At 41.3% G+C, this 19,138-nt stretch overlaps 1 protein-coding gene across 2 annotated transcripts in view; it reads right to left on the bottom strand.

Moving 5' to 3' along the window:
* PIP4K2A (phosphatidylinositol-5-phosphate 4-kinase type 2 alpha) overlaps nt 1-19,138 on the bottom strand; it is a 176,568-nt gene that overhangs the window by 92,076 nt on the left and 65,354 nt on the right. Inside the window, exon 1 of one of the 2 annotated variants that reach the window (XM_057731215.1) lies at nt 2,507-2,524. The exons of the other annotated variant lie outside the window; for it this stretch is intronic. Within the exon in view, the coding sequence (XP_057587198.1) occupies nt 2,507-2,509 (3 nt within the window). The 5' untranslated portion in view covers nt 2,510-2,524. Of the gene's footprint in view, nt 1-2,506; nt 2,525-19,138 lie in introns of those variants that run through there. 2 annotated transcript variants of the gene reach the window in all.

A 19,138-nucleotide genomic window follows, 5' to 3' on the forward strand; every position in this document is an offset into this window, starting at 1 on the left:
TTTGGAAATAGTTTTATCATCTTCTACCGAATATAGGTTGAAGTAATGAAGAATTGTAAAGACCGATGTCTCGATATGATTCTAGCGCGAAGCCTGCTCTTGGAATGGTGTGGCACTCACTACAACTTCCGCTGCAAATTGAACAGCAATTTGAAAGTTCTGAAGTTTCAGAGGGGCAGACATGGCAAATTAGAGTCAATTATAGAGGCAGGAAAAAAACAAGCAGTTGCAAATGTCTGTGAATTGTATTTTTATCTGTCTCGAGGCAAGAGGTCAATTTTCAACACCTGCTCCATCACCACTCATTTTCTAAGACCCTATCTTAAAAGTTAATATCTTTCTGTGTGCAGATAGGACAAAAACAAAGATGCAAGTATATTTTAATTAAAGCCTTCTTTTGAAATGTGAGCTACCTTCAGATGTCTAGAAAATAAATGTTTATTTTGAAGAGCCAAATAAAAGTGTTCTGATAGCAAAGCTGGATACAGATGTGAATCAGAGTACAAAGGTCTGCCGTTCCAGCATCTATAAACTCAAAAGCCCAAGTTAGTATCCTTAAGGGGATTTTTCTGTTGAACAAGGATCATTAAATCAATCTTTTGATTAATGGCTCCTCAACTAAAATTAAAACATCAGGAATACTTAAACTCTTGCTTAGACTCTTACTTTAATTTGTAACACAGGCATACACTCTATCGTAGACCATCTGTCAACGTGGTATCTCCAAGCTCAATCAGACACTTCTGACGGGTGCTTCTCAGTGGCTGGCCCATGGCCAACTTCAACCAAAAGAATGAAGTCACATGCAAGTTGTACCTCCCAAAGAATCTGACATGAAACTACTGAAATAGACCAAAGATTTCCAGGCTATTACAGGGGTAATACGGGCTTTAAAAAAATTCAAGAAAAAATTTGCTGATGAAAACAACATGAATGTGGTTCATTCAAAAGGAACACGGGCTTGGAGACAAGAGACCTATGACAGAGCCATGGGTCCTCCCGACACTTCATCACTGCTTGGCCTTGAGCAAATTGTCCCAACCGTCTTGATCTTGCTTTATACTTTTAAAAAATGAACTGGAGAAGACAAAGAGATTGCAAACGACGTACTGTTTGGTCTAGACTGTGATTTAGAAAATGCCTGAATTAATTACCAATTTTTTTCAGACTGGAGAAAATTTACACACAGATTTAGATTTCTGTAAATCTAAAGATCTGGCATCCTGCCTGGCATCACTAATCCAGCACTGAGTAGTGGCGGGGATGCGCCCACAGGCCCCACCATTCCCTTCAGCCTAATGTCTTTGCTCATTCCAGGGTTTCAGCCACCCCTGGACTCCAGCGCCTGGCATGCAGGAGGCAGTCTCCCAAACATAAATGAATCGTCAAACAACTGTCCACGGAGGTTCTCTTAGTTCCTAGAGGAAACAAGAAGACTCATGAAGTGTGGTGTTAATGTGATTGGAGGAGGGCAGGGACAAGGTAGAAAGAGAAGCCACAGTTCCAATATTATAAGCAAGGACATGGCATGATCTTGGGCCTTCCTTGAAACTGACATAAAGACATGCACGGAAGGGATGCTAAACTGAGATGTATGCCTGCAGCTGCCTGTGATTATGTCTCCAGAGGGACATCGAGGTGGACACAGAGGAAAGCTGGGATAAGAGAGACAAGAGCCACGTGGAGATGACCCAGTGGATCTTGAGGCCAGTCTACCCCTGCCGTCCCTCCCAGATACACAAACCAATCAACCCTCTAAGCCAATGGAAGTCAGGTTTCTGACACTTGCCACTGAAGACATCCCAATACAACAAACACTTAGTAGAGGTCGAATGAATACAGACCTCCTTCATCTGGGGGGCATGAATGCTAGCGGCAAGGACACCACACTTCCAGAAACTGATCTTGAAAGTTTCAAATGAACACATTTTACTTTTTATAGTCAGCGATCTAACATGCCAAAATAACTTAATACTTCCTGATGGTTTTCTGTACATTCATCCTGCATTGAGGTTGCCCTGAAAGTAGAGTTCCACCAAGTGGATTGTGAAAGAGAGGCTTCCATAAGACACCAGAAGACAACGCTGGCAGCAATTCTGGCAGGGGGCCCTAAGTCCCAAGCCCTCTGGGAGGGGGCCTGGTTGGCTACAGAAGAGACAGGGAGGAGTCTGTATGGAAGACGGCTATCTCCCTGACACACCCAGGGGACCACATCTGCTGAAAAATCAGTGAGAGATCACCATGCGTTTAGAAAACCTATCACTCACACACAATCAATAAAACCTACCAGGTGCTGGAGAAGGGGATGGGCACATATAGTTCAGCAGTTTTTTGTTTTTTTTAAAAAATGATTTTTTCAGCAATTGGGACCTATATTAAGATTCCCAGAAAGGAAGAGCTGAATTCCTGATTCGGTTAGGGCTGAACTCTTGTCTTCCTTTCCATCAACAGAACAGAGGGGCAGCTTGTTTTACTGCACAAGAAAGAACAATATGAGGAAGGTTACCATTATGCAGTTTATGTAGCTTTCCCGGATCCTCGTGTCAAGTGATGAATTGACCATGCGTTTTTATCTCCTTCCCTTCCAGAAACCCTGCTAAAATGACAATAAAGGAAGCTTGAGATGGAAAAATCAAGCATATCTAAGAAAACTGTACCGCAGACAACACAGGAGGAGAAATGTCAAAGAAGCTTTAAAAGACAAAAGAAATAAAGAAAGGATCGCTAACTGACAGAAGAGGAGAGAAAGATGCTATCTCAGCGCTGGTGGCCACTTTGCCTTCACAGGTGCAGAGGCCAGGTGCCCAGAGTTCAGGTAACAGAAAGTGCATTGCCCGTGGGCAACTACTGCCCCCCACGGGAGACAGGGGATGGACTCTTTAGAGAACTGAACCCAGAGGGCTTCAGGGTTGGGAACATCAGGCCCAGAGCAGAGCCAGGCTGGGGCACGGGAGGAGTGGAAATTTCTGCTCTCACGCCTGGGGCCTCAGCCCTTACCCTCTGCTCTGCTCCAAGCACACCCGCAGCCAGTGGCCACTCCCTGCGGGGACACTGGAGGACGCACCTCAGGAGGAAGGGCCCCAGGGCAAGGCTGGCCCACTCCCCTCCCACCTTTGAGTAAAAGCCCAGCAGGGCAAGCGCTGCCACTCCACGTGCCCAGAGCCAGGAATCTGTTTTCCAACATCTCGTTCTGAAATCTGAACTGATAGCAATGAAGAACCGGAAACGGGAGGAAAGCTTCCAATAGGGAAGAAAAGGACTGAAAGAAATCTATAATTGTGGTATTATTTAGCATCACATAACATTACATCACCACATTCAGCACTTCACAAAGTACTCAAAATAACAGGCAGGGAATTCCCTGGTGGTCCAGTGGTTAGGACTCAGCGCTTCCACTGAAGGAGGCACAGGTTTGATTCCTGGTCAGGGAACTAAGATCCCACGAGCCATGCGGCGCGGCCAAAGAAACCCAAACAAACAAACAAACAAACAAAAACTGAGACACAGTAAGGTGAACACTATGCCTTCAACCAAAAGCTGTGTATTATTTTAGCCAAAAGTAGGGATGGAAGGAGAAACGAAAAGGAATAGGAAAGCTATAGCATCATCCATCATGGCAGAAAGTCCACAGGTAATATCTATAACTGACAAATTCATAAGCAACGGGATAAGCCTATTGCCTAGCAATATGGGCGTAAATACCAGGGGGAATTATTATTACCTATTTCTATGTGTGCTAATAGGGAAAGTTCTCTAAGAAATAGTACGAAGTGAAAAGAGCAACTGGGAGATTGGGATTGCCATATATACATTACTAATAAGAAAAAAATCAAATTGTACACTTGAAATATATGCAGTTTCTTGTATGTCAATTATATCTCAATCAAAGTTCTTAAAAAAAAAGAACAGGATGCCTTTAATACAGCCCCATTTCTGTTTTTGAGAAATACTATACATGCATATATTTGTATATGAAACTTCTAGTAAGTACCTAAAAGCTAGAGGAGCAGGTTTGGGGGGTCTAGGGTAGAGGTGAAGTTTCTCACACGGTTATTGTCCTAACAATGGTGGAGGGGAAAACCAAAGCACTCATATCGCTTCTACCTCAGAGGCACACCATGTAACTCCAAGTCAGTGGTTCCCGTTCAAGGAGAGTGGAGCCTTTCTATTTCTACTTACCTTATATCCAAGAAAATTAACTTTCGCAAAATGTATTTTACAGTTTGACATATGGCCTCAGCAGTCCATTTGTCAAACAGCCATGAGCTGTATATTGTAGGGGAGAGAACCTGAAGAAACAGTAGGAACCCACATCTTGGAGGGGTTGGCCGTGGGAAACACCCCAGCCTTGTCCGTGCCCGGTGTGCTGCAATGACTTGCACATCACATGTGCCCACCTCGGTGGATTTACAGAATGTACCATCCGGATGTAAGTAAGCTAAATCGACCCTTGAAAACAGACCCATGCTTAAGAGGATACCTGAAAAAGAAACCACCAAGTGAAGCTACTACTAAAAACACAAGCACCAGTTAACAAGAATACGGTAGCGCTAACAGAGAACTGAGCTTCTAGCACATTCTTTCCACTGACCATGCATGAGGTCAAAGAACTGATGATTCAATCAGATACGGCAAGAATAGTTCAAGAACAACTGAACTTATTCAGAAGACTATTTAAAATGTGGACCCCCATCTATTTTGGTTAACTGATATAAGTGCACTTCCCCTAAGTCTTAGTACACTGCACCCTAAGACATTCTGATGACAGATGGAGGACAGCTATCAAAGTGAGCAAGTCCTTTAAAAACTAAGCACCTAACCAAAGACAAACAGCTATAGTTTTTTCAGGGATGTTTAACATCATGTGATACTAAATTACCAAGTTTAGCACTCTATAAAATGTTACTAACTTAATGATTAACATACAGAAGCTTCTTTCTAGATTCCTTTAACAGCCAAGGACTAAAACCACACACCACTCATTATTACCACTTAAGGTAAAAATGACCAAGAGTACATGAAAAAACAATAAGGAACCAAGTTAAAAAGATTCCTTTGTCAGCAAATACCAGCAGATACACAGAAAATACTGGTCAGACTTGAGGATGAGAGCAAATCACATAGCCTGGGTGATTTGCTTTATAGTTGCATCAGTGAAGACGATTCTAACGTTTCTGCTTTTGGCATTTGCTAAATTATCCCGTATATTCAAAGAGCTACTGTGTTTGAGAGGGAAGCAGAGCCTGAGTACTTTAAAAAGTTGTGGAATTTAAGACATGAGTCATGCACTTTTCCTTTGCAAATACACAAGTGTTCCAAATTTGCGGACCTTTGCAGGGGTGGGAGGTGCCTGTCCTTAGCGTGTTACCGAGCAGCAAAAAAATAAACATGTGCTAAGCTTCCTTTCAGAGTAAAGGTGAGACTCAACATCAGGTACAAAAATAACTTATTTTTAAGAGAAACCAAAGCTTTGAAAAGAGAGGATTCCGAGAAAACAGATGTTGGGAAATGTTTCCACTGTTTTGTTATCTTGTAGCCAAAAACAATGTAACTGTGTCATCTGAAAACTTCTGTATCAGCACACTCAAAAACTGGAAATAGAATATTCTAGCCTATTAGAAACCGTGCCAGAGTTTCAAAGCTCATTTGTTACTGGGTTTTGAACCCATTTGTTAAAACTTTAAAAACAACATCTTCCAGTAAATTTAGAAGTTTTCAGGAAAATTAAAATTTAACATCTGAAAGTCAACTAAAAGCTTTGTCAAGTCAACTGAAGTTGGCAGGATGGGTTGAGACAAGGCATATGATGATTTAGTGAAAATGGCCAGTGATACACTTCCTCTATTTGCATTTATAAATCTTTGTGAGTATACTTTTCAGTCCTTAAACAAAAGCCATTAAAACCAAGAATCAGGTGGGAGAGAGAGACTGAGAGTTTGGGATTGACAAGTACACACTGCAATATTTAAAACAGATAACCAACAAGGCCCTACTATACAGCACAGGGAACTTCGCTCAATATTCTGTAATAACCTAAATGGGAAAAGAATTTGAAAAAGATTAGATACATGTATACATATAACTGAATCACCCTGCTGTACACCTGGTCTAAGACAACACTGTTAATCAACTATACTCCAATATAAAATAAAAATTAAAAAAAAAAGTATCAAAATATATAGAACCTTAGAGGTAGCTTTAAAAAAAATCAATATTAAAACAAAATTTTCGGGCTTCCTAGGTGGCGCAGTGGTTAAGAATCTGCCTGCCAATGCAGAGGTCACGGGTTTGATCCCAGCTCCAGGAAGATCCCACATGCCGCGGAGCAACTAAGCCCGTGTGCCAAAAAAGAAAAAAAAAAAATAAAATAAAATAAAACAAAATTTTCTTCAAATACACGAAGTATACTGCTCTCACTAAAAGAGTCATCATTTTTAATGAGGGCAAAAGACTTTTTCATAGTGTTAAAATCATTTTAAAATATTTAATCTTACCAATTTTCATTTTTGGAGATGCTGTAACATGTATACAACATTAATATTTGCATAGGAACATAATATATAAATAAGTATACATGTTAGCATGCTTAAATTTCATCCATATGATGTGCGATCAAAAATAGTTGGAGTCCGTCGTTCCACAGGGAACTTTTCAAAATGCACATATCTTTACCGATCTACTAGCCCTGTGGTGGCGAACAGAATTTGGCTTGTTCTAGAGAATAAAAAGTCCCCAGGTATTTTTGACAGAATCCTCTCCCCCCACCTTCCCCCCAGGGAGCCAGCAGCCCTCTGCTGCTGGGAGCATGTAGTGATCTTAAGTGAGGAAGAAACTTGATCCTGATACATTCTGATATATTTGTGCTTGTGGAGGCAGGCTGACCGCTCAGCATTCCCTTAGCCATGGCAACAGCTCATTTTAAAAACTGTCCCCACCCCGAAACTTTCTTACCTGCTTTTCCCTCATAACAATGACACAGGATTATTCTCACTGAGCAGATGAGAAATAAAGTTAAGTAACTCAGTAGAGAGGGTAAATGGCCTCCCTTAGATCATGAAAAAAAGTACCATTAGACGCCTCTCTGCTAAGCGCTCTGTTCGCGCCAACCTCGCACACACAATTCTGACACTGGTCCTGAAGGGGGTGCCCCATGGAAAGAGATGGGATTGCAGCCACCCTGAGGCCCCATATTTTACGAGGAAGCAGGGGTCCAGCTGAGTCCCCTTTTGTAGGTCTGTGGGAGGATGCTCCTGGTTACCACAGGTGGGAGGCAGCATGTGAGGAGTTTGCACAAACTTTTGAAAGTTGGGAATGTAAATTTATATCAAATGATTACAAGGGATTACCTGCAATTTTGATATCTAATCTTCTAATCGCGATCTTCTAGGTTAATTTCTCCTGCCCCCTTCCCCCATTTCCAAAATACATTTTGTTCAAAAACTTTAGAGTGACTTGCTTCTGAGCTTTTTATCTGATATGCTAAATTAGTCATGTGTTCCTGGTGAGTTACATTCCTTAGCCTAAAAGACTATTTCAAGCATGTGTAAATGCATTTTCTAAAAAATGAAAGCCAACAGGCAACTCAAGTTTTGTCCAAAGAAAAAATAACTGTTTAGCAAACAATAGTCCAAAGCTATTTTATTCAGAACAAGAGGATATTGTTTCTAAGACATACCAAACTGCATTTCTTACATAATTTTCTTTTGTCACTGAAAGTGTTTCTGAAATTTGAAGATAAGCTCAACTTAGATTTCAGTTAAAATACCTAAACTTCCATCACACTGAACTGCAGAAAATCACTTTTTTTTGTACCGATACAAATTTATTTTCCATTTGCTGTAAAGCACAGGGGTGTGGTTTAAAAAATAATTATTAGCTCAGCTAATTTCTTCTTCATGGCTGAAAATAGGCTCTTTTTAACCCTTTACTTAGATGCATATATACTCACAAATAAATGTCCTGAAGTATTTTACAAAAAATACAAATAACAAGCACTTTTTTAAACCTGGTTAAAAAAACAACAAAAACCTGTCATTTCATGATTCATTAATTTTCAAAAAGATATCACACCAATGAATATAGATCTCCTATCCACAAATACTCTCAATTCACAAACTATCAAAAGAACAAAAAATGCCACTGTTTGTTCTCACTCTTTCAGGAAAAAGAGCACTTGCCATTACATGAGTTTTGCCTAAATGAATCTCTCCTTTCCCCACCTCCTCCCACTACATTCTACGTACTCTACCAGTTATAAAAATAGATAAGCAAACCCCCCAGAGAATTAGATGACAGAGAATCTTAATTCCTAATTAGCTCAACCGACGTTAACTTCTCATTCTCCATGTGGTATGAACATGAATTAAGGATGCAACACACCAGATTTAATCCAGGCACTTCTCATTGGATTTTAAACCAGGAAACTTCTAAAAGGCTGGACAGTGAGCTGTACTCTTAGCTGTTACAAAAGATTCAAATGTTTCTTTCCTCATTATATTTCTTTTTATTTTTCTTCTTCTTTTTTTTTTTTAATTTGTCTGTGCTGTGCAGCTTGTGGAATCTTAGTTCCCCCACCAGGGATGGAACCCAAGCTCGTGGCAATGAAAGCACAGAGTCCTAACCGCTGGACCGCCAAGGAATTCCCCCTCATTATATTTCAATCATTTTTTCCTCAATCATTTGAGGATAATAGTGTTCATTAAGATAAGGAACAGACTGCAGGAGGGCATTTAACCCACTCCCTGTGCCAGCAACACAAATACATTCCCAGGGGACCTCCTTGGTGGTCCAGCATTTAAGCATCCCGGCTCCCCATGCAGGGGGCCGGGGTTTGATCCCTGGTCTGGGAACTAGATCCCGCACACTGCAACTAAGACCCCCGGCGCAACCAAATAAATATTTTTAAAAAACAAAACAAACAAATATAATCCCAGGGACAACACAGGACACAGGGCTGCCCTAAATGGTCTCTCCAAGGTAAGGTATGAAGTCTAAGAGGCAGATCTTAAATAATGCATGAGTTTCCTTAATATTTTCTCAGGAATGTCTTTTTCACCTTAACTTCAGGAGTCAACTTTTGCATTCAGATGTATTTTCCTCTTTGATCTTAAAAGCTAAAGGTTCAGTGTCTGAAGCATGCTTGCCTTTGGAAAATATGATTTAAAGAGCTGAACAAAGTTTATTAGTCACCTCTCAGGTAGAAGGCATACTTATGAGAGAGAAACGTGACTTAAGTAACTCCAAATTCATATTGTCAGCTCTGAATAAGTTCATTCCTGGTAATTTGGTTTTTTTCTTTCAGTACCTCTGAACCCATTTAAGGTTAAATCAAGGAAATGCTGTATGAAATTCCATGAGATCATGAATATTCTTTAATTCTAGCAGAGGAAGACCAAAATTTTATTGTTTCATTGTTAATTATTAATTTTTCTCATGCTCTCTTTTTTTCCCTTTTTGTCACAGGTCATCACAGCATCTCAGCAGAGGCCAGAGGACTTGAATTTACTGATGTCCCTCAATACCAGGAAAGGAGACTTCTGGCCACGAGCGAGTCATTGCGGCCTGATGGAAATGTTCGGTGATGACACACAGGAACCATTTATACTTTTGAAAGTGAGGAGTGAGAGCTTTAACCAATGCTCACTGGTACCAATTCAAGATAAAAACAAAAATCAGACCCTCTGTGGTAGACCATGAACAGAAAGGCAGCCAGTAGCTACTGCATTGCTTTTCTTCTGCTCATCGAGGATGTGAGATCTAAGAACTACCTGAACTAAACCTGCATTTGTTAAACCAAAATCTAGTATGTGAACAAAGAGAAGGAAAGCCACTTAAAACTCGGCTGCGATACATGACAAATTACGCGTTTCGTCACTGCCTTCTAACTATGAGCGAGGCCTTTCATTGCTGAACATAAGAATCCCCATGATATTCAGTGATAGCCATTCTCTGAGGGCCCCAATGACCCCTTATCTAAAGACAAACTAAGGAGACTATGACACTATAGGCATTTGCGGTAACAGCAGAATAAAACAAGATTTCTCATAGTAAGAACAGTTGGCCTATAGTCATCTTTCTTCCCTCATAGATTATAAGCACGTGAAGGGTGGAAACTAGATTTTATTCACCTTTTATTCACCTTTGTACATTCCTGCCCACCCCAGGGACCAACTACAAGAAATAGGTGCTGAACAAATTTTAAGCTAAATCTTTCACTCATAAACTTAAAAGGGACTTTCACTATTTTATCTATCGAAGACAAATCCTGAAATTTGTATCAATCCCTCAGAAAACCAAAAGTTACAATGCCAATTACTAAATTCTTATTTACCAAGTTACCAAAGTTTGGGCTGACAGAATGCAAGATGACTTATGCAGAGATTATTTGACTGCCATAAAGTAAATTAAATATTCTCGAACACTATCTAATTCTACCAGCCAAGCAATTCTTGAGGAAGATAAGGTCTGTTTCTGTACATCTGCATAGCATTTCAAATTTACAAAGAATGTTCATATCCCTTATTTAAAGTATCATATTATATGAACCTCTGACATCATCCAAAGGCCTAGAAATCACAGAAAAAATGGTACCCAAAGTGCTTTAAAGTGTTACTTTATGCTAAGGAAACATTAATTCCTCACACTAACAAAATAAAACAGAACACAAGTTCCTCTCCCACTCCCATATAATTTGTTGACAGCCAATTAAACAGAACAGAACATTAATCAGACTTAGTTCAATAAAGCTTAAGGTTGTACTTGTTTTAATACACAAGCACCTTTAATCTCACCATCTGTAAATAAACACTATTGAAAGCCTGGGGGGAAGAAAGAAAAGAAGAGAAAAGAAAAGAAAAGAAAAGAAGGGGAAGGAAGGGGAGGGGAGAGGAGAAGGGAGGGGAGGGGAGAGGGGTGGGGGGAAGGAAGAGGAGGAGAGGAGGGGAGAGGAGAGAAAAGGTAAAGAAACAAGCTATTATAAGTACGCTTTACTTAATACTTTACTTACATGTGGTTAAATGTTACCCACTTGCGTTCTCTAAAAATGTGGATTCATAAAGAGTTCCCGAGACCCAGGATTACTCTAAGACAAGGACAGTAATGTCCCAAATGACACAGTAAGCTAGAGGAGGAGGACCGTTTTTATTTCAAGGGAAGCAGAATATCAACTGAGTTAACTATAAAAGAGGCTATTTTTAAAAAACATTCCGTTATATTTCAAAAAGCAAGAATGACTTTTAGATAATAAGCAAACAACACCAAAGATAAATTTAAAATACAAATAATAACACAGCCAAATGTAACAGTTGGGGTGGTTTACCATTTTCACTGAGAAGATAGGCCTAACCTCACCTAAGCTTTAGAAAATGTCACTTTCCTAATTTGTTGATTTGTTAACCCAGTCTCACCATTTCCTCCCCCTCCCCCTTTTTTTAACACAATAGAGGGATATATACTTCCTTTGTGAAGTATTACTTCACAACAGAGATGACAGAGCCTGTAATTACTGATGGCAATACATATGCTCAATTCTAAAGAGGGGGGAAAACTTTCCTTTCTAAAAGATTTCTTTCAGAATGGGATTAAGAAAAAAAGATATTTTACCTACACTAACTGATGGAAAACAGAAACAGGTATTAGGAGCTGCTATAGTCTGAGTATTTGCGTCCCCTCGAAATTCGTAGGTTGAAATCTTCCCCCCTAGATATGGTGGTCGTAGAGGTGAGGCCTTTGGGAGGTGCATGGGCCACAAGGGTGAAGCCCTCACGAGTGGGACTGCTGCCTTATAAGAGACCCCACAGAGATGGCTACACCCTCTGCCGAGTGAGGACACCGAGCAAGGGTATCAGCTACGAACCAGGAAGAGGGCCCTCACCCAGATGGGACCATGCTTTTGCCTTGATCTTGGACTTCCAGCCTCCAGAACGTGAGAAGTAAAATTTTGCTGTTTATAAACCATCCAGTCTGTGGTGTTTTGATACAGAAGCCCAAATGAACTCCGCCAGATGTTCTCCCCCAAGGTCTGATCTTTGAGTTGACTGGACTGTGTACATGACGCTGTGTACTTGGTAAGCAGGTTCCTCCTGACTAACTGCTTGCCCACCAGGGTAGGTTTCCAACCAGAGGCCGCAGCATGAATAGAGTATATAGGACAGACCGCCTTCTTGTTTGATAGGAAGCTGTTAATGATACCACCCCACTTCCTCCACCCAACTGCCAATTTTAACAGTGACTTACAGGACCCTGAGGATTGCAGTAAGTTTCATTATGCAGCTTCTATCTTCCCTCTAACCCTATGGCACAGAACACTAAAACTGAGAGTCCCGACAGTATGTATTCTGTACTGTGAGGTTACAAAGATTGTTTCAAATGCTCTACTTTGTAGCCATTCAGAATATGTTACGAATTGCTAATTAGATATTAAAATACAGAATTACTAAATGAGTATTAAACACCTAACTAGATAAGAGATGACTTTATAACACATGGAATGGAGTTCTGCTTTAACCTGTAGATGTGAGTCCACCAAGTCAGCAGCTTCTAGAATTGCTGCATTTATTCTCTTTATACCAGTGACCATGGTGTTCTGTTTTTAGACATTGGCAAGTGTGTGGCAAAATTTTAGAATGAGCCAAAGAGGAGAGCAAAAGACTGGCAACCACTAACAGAAAACGCATGTTCTACAAGTCTTAGTTTCAGGAGCTACAACACCCACTAAAGCTCAGACAGGGTGTGCAAATTTGAGGTCTGACTCATCACCTGCCAGTTACTGCGACATACCTGAGTTCTGAGTCCTCTCACCTTCCTCTGCCCTCCATCCCAATTAAGCCAGAAAACTCAGGCCAAGTTTGACACATCACCTCTCTCACTCTTTTTACAAGCATAAACACTACTGAATGGAAAGAAGGTTGGCAGGAACTAAGATGCCAGCTTCTCACCGGTCAGGAGCCAAGTCGTGTAAGCTACCCAGGAAGTAACACAGTAAGACCATGATACACTCCCCACACCAAATGTTGTGTACTTGCACTTTGTATTGATAATCCCTCTCCCAAATATTTTTTAAAAAATAACCTTTTTGTAAATAATGGTAATAACAGATTGTATTAGAATAAGAATCTATGAGTTCACACCAAGGTAACAGATAAAGAAGAGGCAGTGACTCCTTACAATATAATCTTACTAATAAATGTAGAAGGAATGACGGCAATTAAAAAAAAAAAATCACCAACTGGCAAATACTATAGTAATAACTGTTTCAGGCAAGAATCATCAACAGATGCTAAAATTAATGCGCAAAAGTATGGAGAGAAACAGGATATTTACATAGCCTCCAAGTATCTCCCCCACAAAATGCTTATTAAGAACAAAGGAAAAAATAATAACTGTGCAGTGGAGAAAGCTGATACCACTATAATCAAGAGATCAAAGTTAACATCACCAGTATTGAAATAAATCAGCATCACATGTCTTCTGATATGACGCACTGAGATTGGACACAGCATTGATAATCTGGTACTCTAATGAAAAACGCACAATCTGAATCCAATCATTAGGAAACAAACCCTAACTGAGAGCCATTCTATAAAAAACAAACAAACTGGTGCGTGTTCTTCATCAGATGTGTTAAGATCCAGAGAGACAGAAACAGATGGAGAAACTGGTCCAGAAGGAAGGAGGCTAAGGAGACAAGACAAGCAAATGCGAATGTGATCCTGGACCAGAAAGGAAACCAAAAAGTGACACCTGGGGAAATGTGAGATCTATCATTCTCATAATAATATCATATCAGTCTTAATGTTCTGATTTCATTAATGTATTCTTGGCTACGTATGATGGTAACATCTGGATGAAGGGTATATGGGGATTCGTTGTACTGTTTTTTGCAACATTTTTATGTCTGAAATTATTTTAAAATAAAAAGTTAAAAAAATTAAAATCATGTTTTTTAGTATAGAACATCCATCATTGTTTCTCTCCCCAATCATCTGCAGCCTGGTCTTTTGTCAATTTGCAGCTCTCATGCCACATACGCATCTTACACGGTACTAATTGGAATATTTCTCTCATGCCCCACTGGGATAAGAATATCATTGGTTCTATTCCATGAGCAAGAAGCATGTCCCTCAGGGGTAGGACATGCACTTACAGCCCAAGCACCAGGCTCAGTGCCTGGCTCAGCATAGAATGAATGAATGAATCCTTAACACTTATTTTTTAAAAGTTAAAATTATGGGAAAAAAGTCAAGGCGAATAGGACATGAAATATTCTTGACTCTGTTTATTATCAAGTTCTACTGATAATTCCCAGTCAAGAGGAAAAACAAAAAACAAAAAGCCTTACTCTTGGAAAGTAGTTGGGTTTTACCTTTTGTTTTATTTTTTTATTTAGTTTTTGGTTTTCTACCTACACAGCACCTCTTCATCCTTGGCATTCCTCATTTCTAAAAACTAACAACACATCCTCAAGGCCAACACTCATTCAGGGCTCACTGCGAATTGCTTTAGTCTTCCTTAAGTAATCATTTGAACAGCCCTGTGAAATGAACAGGACTGTTAGACTGCCCAGCTCTAAACAGATAAGGAAACTGAGGCTGCAAGCAGTTCAGTGACTGGCTCAAGGTCATAGGGACCTCTGCATAGTGTGGTCTGATTCTGTTCACCTGGTCAGAGCAACTCCAGAAGCTGGGCTCTCAGCCGTGGCACTCAACGGCCGCTTGTCTTATATACACATAAATAAATGAAAAGGACATAAATTAAAAAAACAAAACAAAACAAAAAAACCCTGCCCAACCAATTACTTAAAGTAACTGGAAGAAAACTGCTTAAGGGACAAATGGTAACTAATCAAAACAAACCAAAAATGCTCTATGTAAAGTACACGTGTCCACTTTAAGTTTACACAATTTTCTGCCCTAAAGTTTACCCAGTCACTACAGTAAAAAATTCCTCATGGAAAGACGTCCCAGTTTTGCCTGGTCTGCTGGTAACGAGAGGGAAAACACAACGTTTCCCTCATCATTCAGCGTCGGCTGCACCTTCTGGGTACTGCTCTGAGCCTGGAGGAAAGGATGCAGGGAGAAAGGGAGAGGTGGGGGTAGGAGAGAGGGACACAGGCCAAGAAGCCCAAGAAGGAAGGGGTGCTGTGGGGGCCCAGGGCAGGCCACCCCCACCTGCGCCTCAGCGGCATCGTGATTATTTTGAATTAAAGTTACTTAAGAAACAGCCAACCCAAGAGGGACACTCTGACCCCTTCTGTCTCCCTTAAAGCAAGAAATAAATTCACGCGAAAGATGCCCTCTCTTCATCTGGAGGTAGAAGGACACCCTTATCACCAAAGACAGGGAATTCCAGCCAGAAGCCCATAGAAACAAACCCAGTTACTTCTTTCATGGACCACCCCAAGCCCAAACTCTGTTTAAATTCTTCACTAATTGGGTACTCCAAACCTAAGTTTCTTTGTCAGTGCCTCGCAAATTCATCTCTTTGTCTAAAACATGTGAAAGCTGCCTGCTTTGGCCACTTCTTAGGTCCCACTTCTTAGGACCTCGGTGAGCAAGAATTAAAATGTGTTTGTTTCTCCGGTGAATTGATGCTGTGTGGATTTGATTCGTAGTCCAGCCACGAGAGCTCAGCAGGGTAGAGGGAGAGACTCCCCCTCCCAGACAGCACTGGTTCCTTCTCAGCTGGGCTGTCATTCCGTGATGCCACACCCAAAAGCTGTTCATAATTTTACACTCTGAAAACACTTCACACAAGGGACAATAGAAGAGGAGAGACAACAAATACTAAGCACGTTAGGGTGGTTTTGTTTCTCAAATTCTCATCCTAGCCTGGGGACAACTGGCCATAGGAAGTGAAAGTTCTACACGTAGACAAAGGTAGTGTATCCTTTCAAGGCATCTCAGATGCAGCGTTTGGAGCAAGAGCCCATGTGCTTGGGGTTGCTGGGAGGACCCACTCAGTTTATAACACTGCCTGGCACTTAGTCTGCAAGCCTGGCTGTCGCTGTCATCAGTATCCCCAGGATGCTTCTCCAGGGAAGACCCTTAGTAAATCTTTGCTGGCTTTCATTTAAAACAAAATGTGGGGACTTCCTAGATGGCGCAGTGATTAAGAATCCACCTGCCAATGCAGGGGACACGGGTTCAATCCCTGCTCCAGGAAGATCCCACATGCTGCAGAGCAACGAAGCGCGTGTGCCACAGCTATTGAGGCTGCGCTCTAGAGCCTGTGAGCCATAACTATTGAACCCGAGTGCCGCAACTACTGAAGCCTATGCACCTAGAGACCGTGCTCCAGAACAAGAGAAGCCACAGCAACGAGGAGCCCACGCACCACAACGAACAGTAGCACCTACTCACCACAACTAGAGAAAGCCTGCATGCAGCAACGAAGACCCAACACAGCCAATAAATAAATTAATTAAAAAAATAAATAAAATAATGATTCTGTTTATGACAACCTGCTGCAAAAAAAAATGTGGCTACATCAAAATGTGATTATTTAGATAAATAAGTACTCAGGATGTAATGTACAACACGATAAGTATAATTAACACTGCTATATGTTATACATGAAAAGTTAAGAGAGTAAATCCTGAGTTCTCACCACAAGAAAAAAAATTTTCTATTTAATTTTGTATCTATATGAGATGATGGATGGTCACTAAACCTACTGTGATAATCATTTCTTGATGTATGCAAGTCAAATCATTACAGGGTACACCTTGAACTTACACAGTACTATATGTCAATTACATCTCAATAAAGCTGGAAGAAAAAGAAATGCTTATTTGGCTTAGAGACTTGATGAGCCTGCGATAAAAGTGAGAAACTACAGCTGACATGCCACAGAGCAGAAGCACTGCAGCTGAGAGTCCAAGGCAATCCCAAGCGCCTGGAAAATGGCCACAAATTACAGCCTGGACTAAAGAACTCAGCCCAAGAGGATGGAGGAATGAGGTTTCACCAAAACAGGATCGTAACATTGCCTGTTTCCTTCAAGACCATTAGCAAACCTAAGACAATGGTGCATCACACCTTTTGTTCCGAGAAACTGTGGTGATATCTTTCTCTGGTGTCTCCCCTTCCTCTCCTATAGTAGCTCTTGTTTACTGTGCACCTTCATTTCCTTAGTGGTTGCAGATTTGCGGAACATTTAGACACTTGCTGACAATGCTGTTCACACAATTTTAGAACACTGTACATGTTTTTGTGGAGCTCCTTGCAATAGTATCACGCTCTGCATACGTTACTGCTAACCTGTTTGGCATTTACTCGCTTTTTAATTATAATGAAACAGCATCTTTAAAAAGTCCGAATGTAGGAAGCTAATTAAGAGGTGGTTAGTCTACCTTAGAAAAGGAGATGGTCTAAAGAAGGATTTCGGAACTGCTCTTTTCCACAGCCCAACTCTCTGTCTCTGTCTCTCAGTTTAGCAGAGGGCAACGCTTTTTTGGAAGCATAGATTTTTTTTTAATCTGTGGAGAAACCATTTAGGAAGGAGCACACAACTGCTGCATGAAGCAAAGATCATCTCTAATTTCACCAAATACTTGTTGACCTGAACTAAGCTGAAGAATGTCTCCCTAACTGCAAAGGTTCACTGTTCTCTTCCGAAAGCAACCTCTTAAACTTGGTGCTGGGTCCCCACCCGAACCCTACCAAAAAATTCCAATTTGTGTAAAATCCAGACCTTCCGTAGGAGACATTTACTGCTCTTTAAGTGAGATTTTAAAGATGTGATCTACGTATCCATATTTTTTAGAGATCTATATAGTGAAGTGAGACTAAGATGTGTGTGTGTGTGTGTGTTGGGGGCGGGGGGGGGGTACAAAACCAAGTGATGGAAACAGACATATGTAAGATGAGTGAAAAGTGCCAGCAGCTCTGGGGGGAAAGAGGGAAAACTAAGTAGAGCACAGGGGGTTGGGGGGCGTGGGCAGTGAAAATACTCTGGATGATACTATAATAGTGGATACGTGTCATCATACATTTGTCAAAGCCCATAAAATGTACAACAGAGTGAAGCCTAATGTAAAGTATGGACTCTGGCTGGTAATGAGGTGTTAATGTTGGTTCATGGATTGGAACAGATACACCACCTGGTGCAGGATGTTGACGATAGTGGTGTGGTGGTGGTCGTGGGGGGGTGAGAACTCTCTGTACTTCTCCCTCAATTTTGTTCCGATTCTAAAACTTCTCTAAAATATAGTCTGTTAATTAAGAAAAAAAAGTGCTATCAGCATCAAGCAGGAAGAGACTGTTACCCGCAGAGTTTGTCTGAGGAGATTTTGGAGCTGGACCTTGGAGGAGGGAAAGGACTTGGGTTTGGATGAGAAGAGAATGCATCACTAACTTGGGAAATGATGGGGAGCTGTTTTGTTTTGTTTCATCTCTGCTGTGTGGTATGCGGGATCTTGGTTCCCTGATCAGGGATGGAACCTGCATCCCCCGCAGAGGAAGCAAGGAGTCTTAACCACTGCACGGCCAGGGACGTGGAGGACGTCAAGGGACCAATTGACAGGACTCTAAGTGCCCGGTCAAGAGGGCTGGTTTCTGTTTTGTGGGCAGTGAGGAGTTACAGAAGGTCGTGAGCCAGGGGGTTGTAGGACAGGAACCATCTAAGGATGTAGCTCCTTACTGTGTGGGCTGGAGTTTAGAGCAAGGATGAAGCCTGGAGGCTGGGGCGCAGGCTGTGGTGGCAGGACCCGGGAGGGGATGCAGGAAGGCAGAGGCTAAGAATGCTCAAGAGGTTTTGAGCCTTTGAGACTAAAACAGTGAAGCCATCACCGAAAATAGGAAATACAGAAAGAGAAGTAGATTTAGGGCCCACGGAATACGTATTATTTTGGGTCTGCACAGATTATTCATGTGGAGAGAGGTCTAACCCGCAGCTACAAACGTGGTTCCGAGGCCGAAAATATTTCGAAGTAACCTGCAAAGAGACAGTACTTAGAGCTTCAGGAAGAGCTGCCGTCACAGAAATTGATAAATGTTGCAAAGGGACTCATTCAGAGTCAAAAAAGAAAATGGCCAGAATCTTCAGGAAGAGGACTCAGCAAAGGAGTCTGGAAAGTACTGAGAGATGGAGGAAGCTCTGGAGCAGGCGATGCTCCCTCCTAGCCACTCAGGGGTACAGA

This window comes from Hippopotamus amphibius, chromosome 4 (genome assembly GCF_030028045.1).
Source record: "Hippopotamus amphibius kiboko isolate mHipAmp2 chromosome 4, mHipAmp2.hap2, whole genome shotgun sequence".
NCBI lineage: Eukaryota > Metazoa > Chordata > Mammalia > Artiodactyla > Hippopotamidae > Hippopotamus > Hippopotamus amphibius.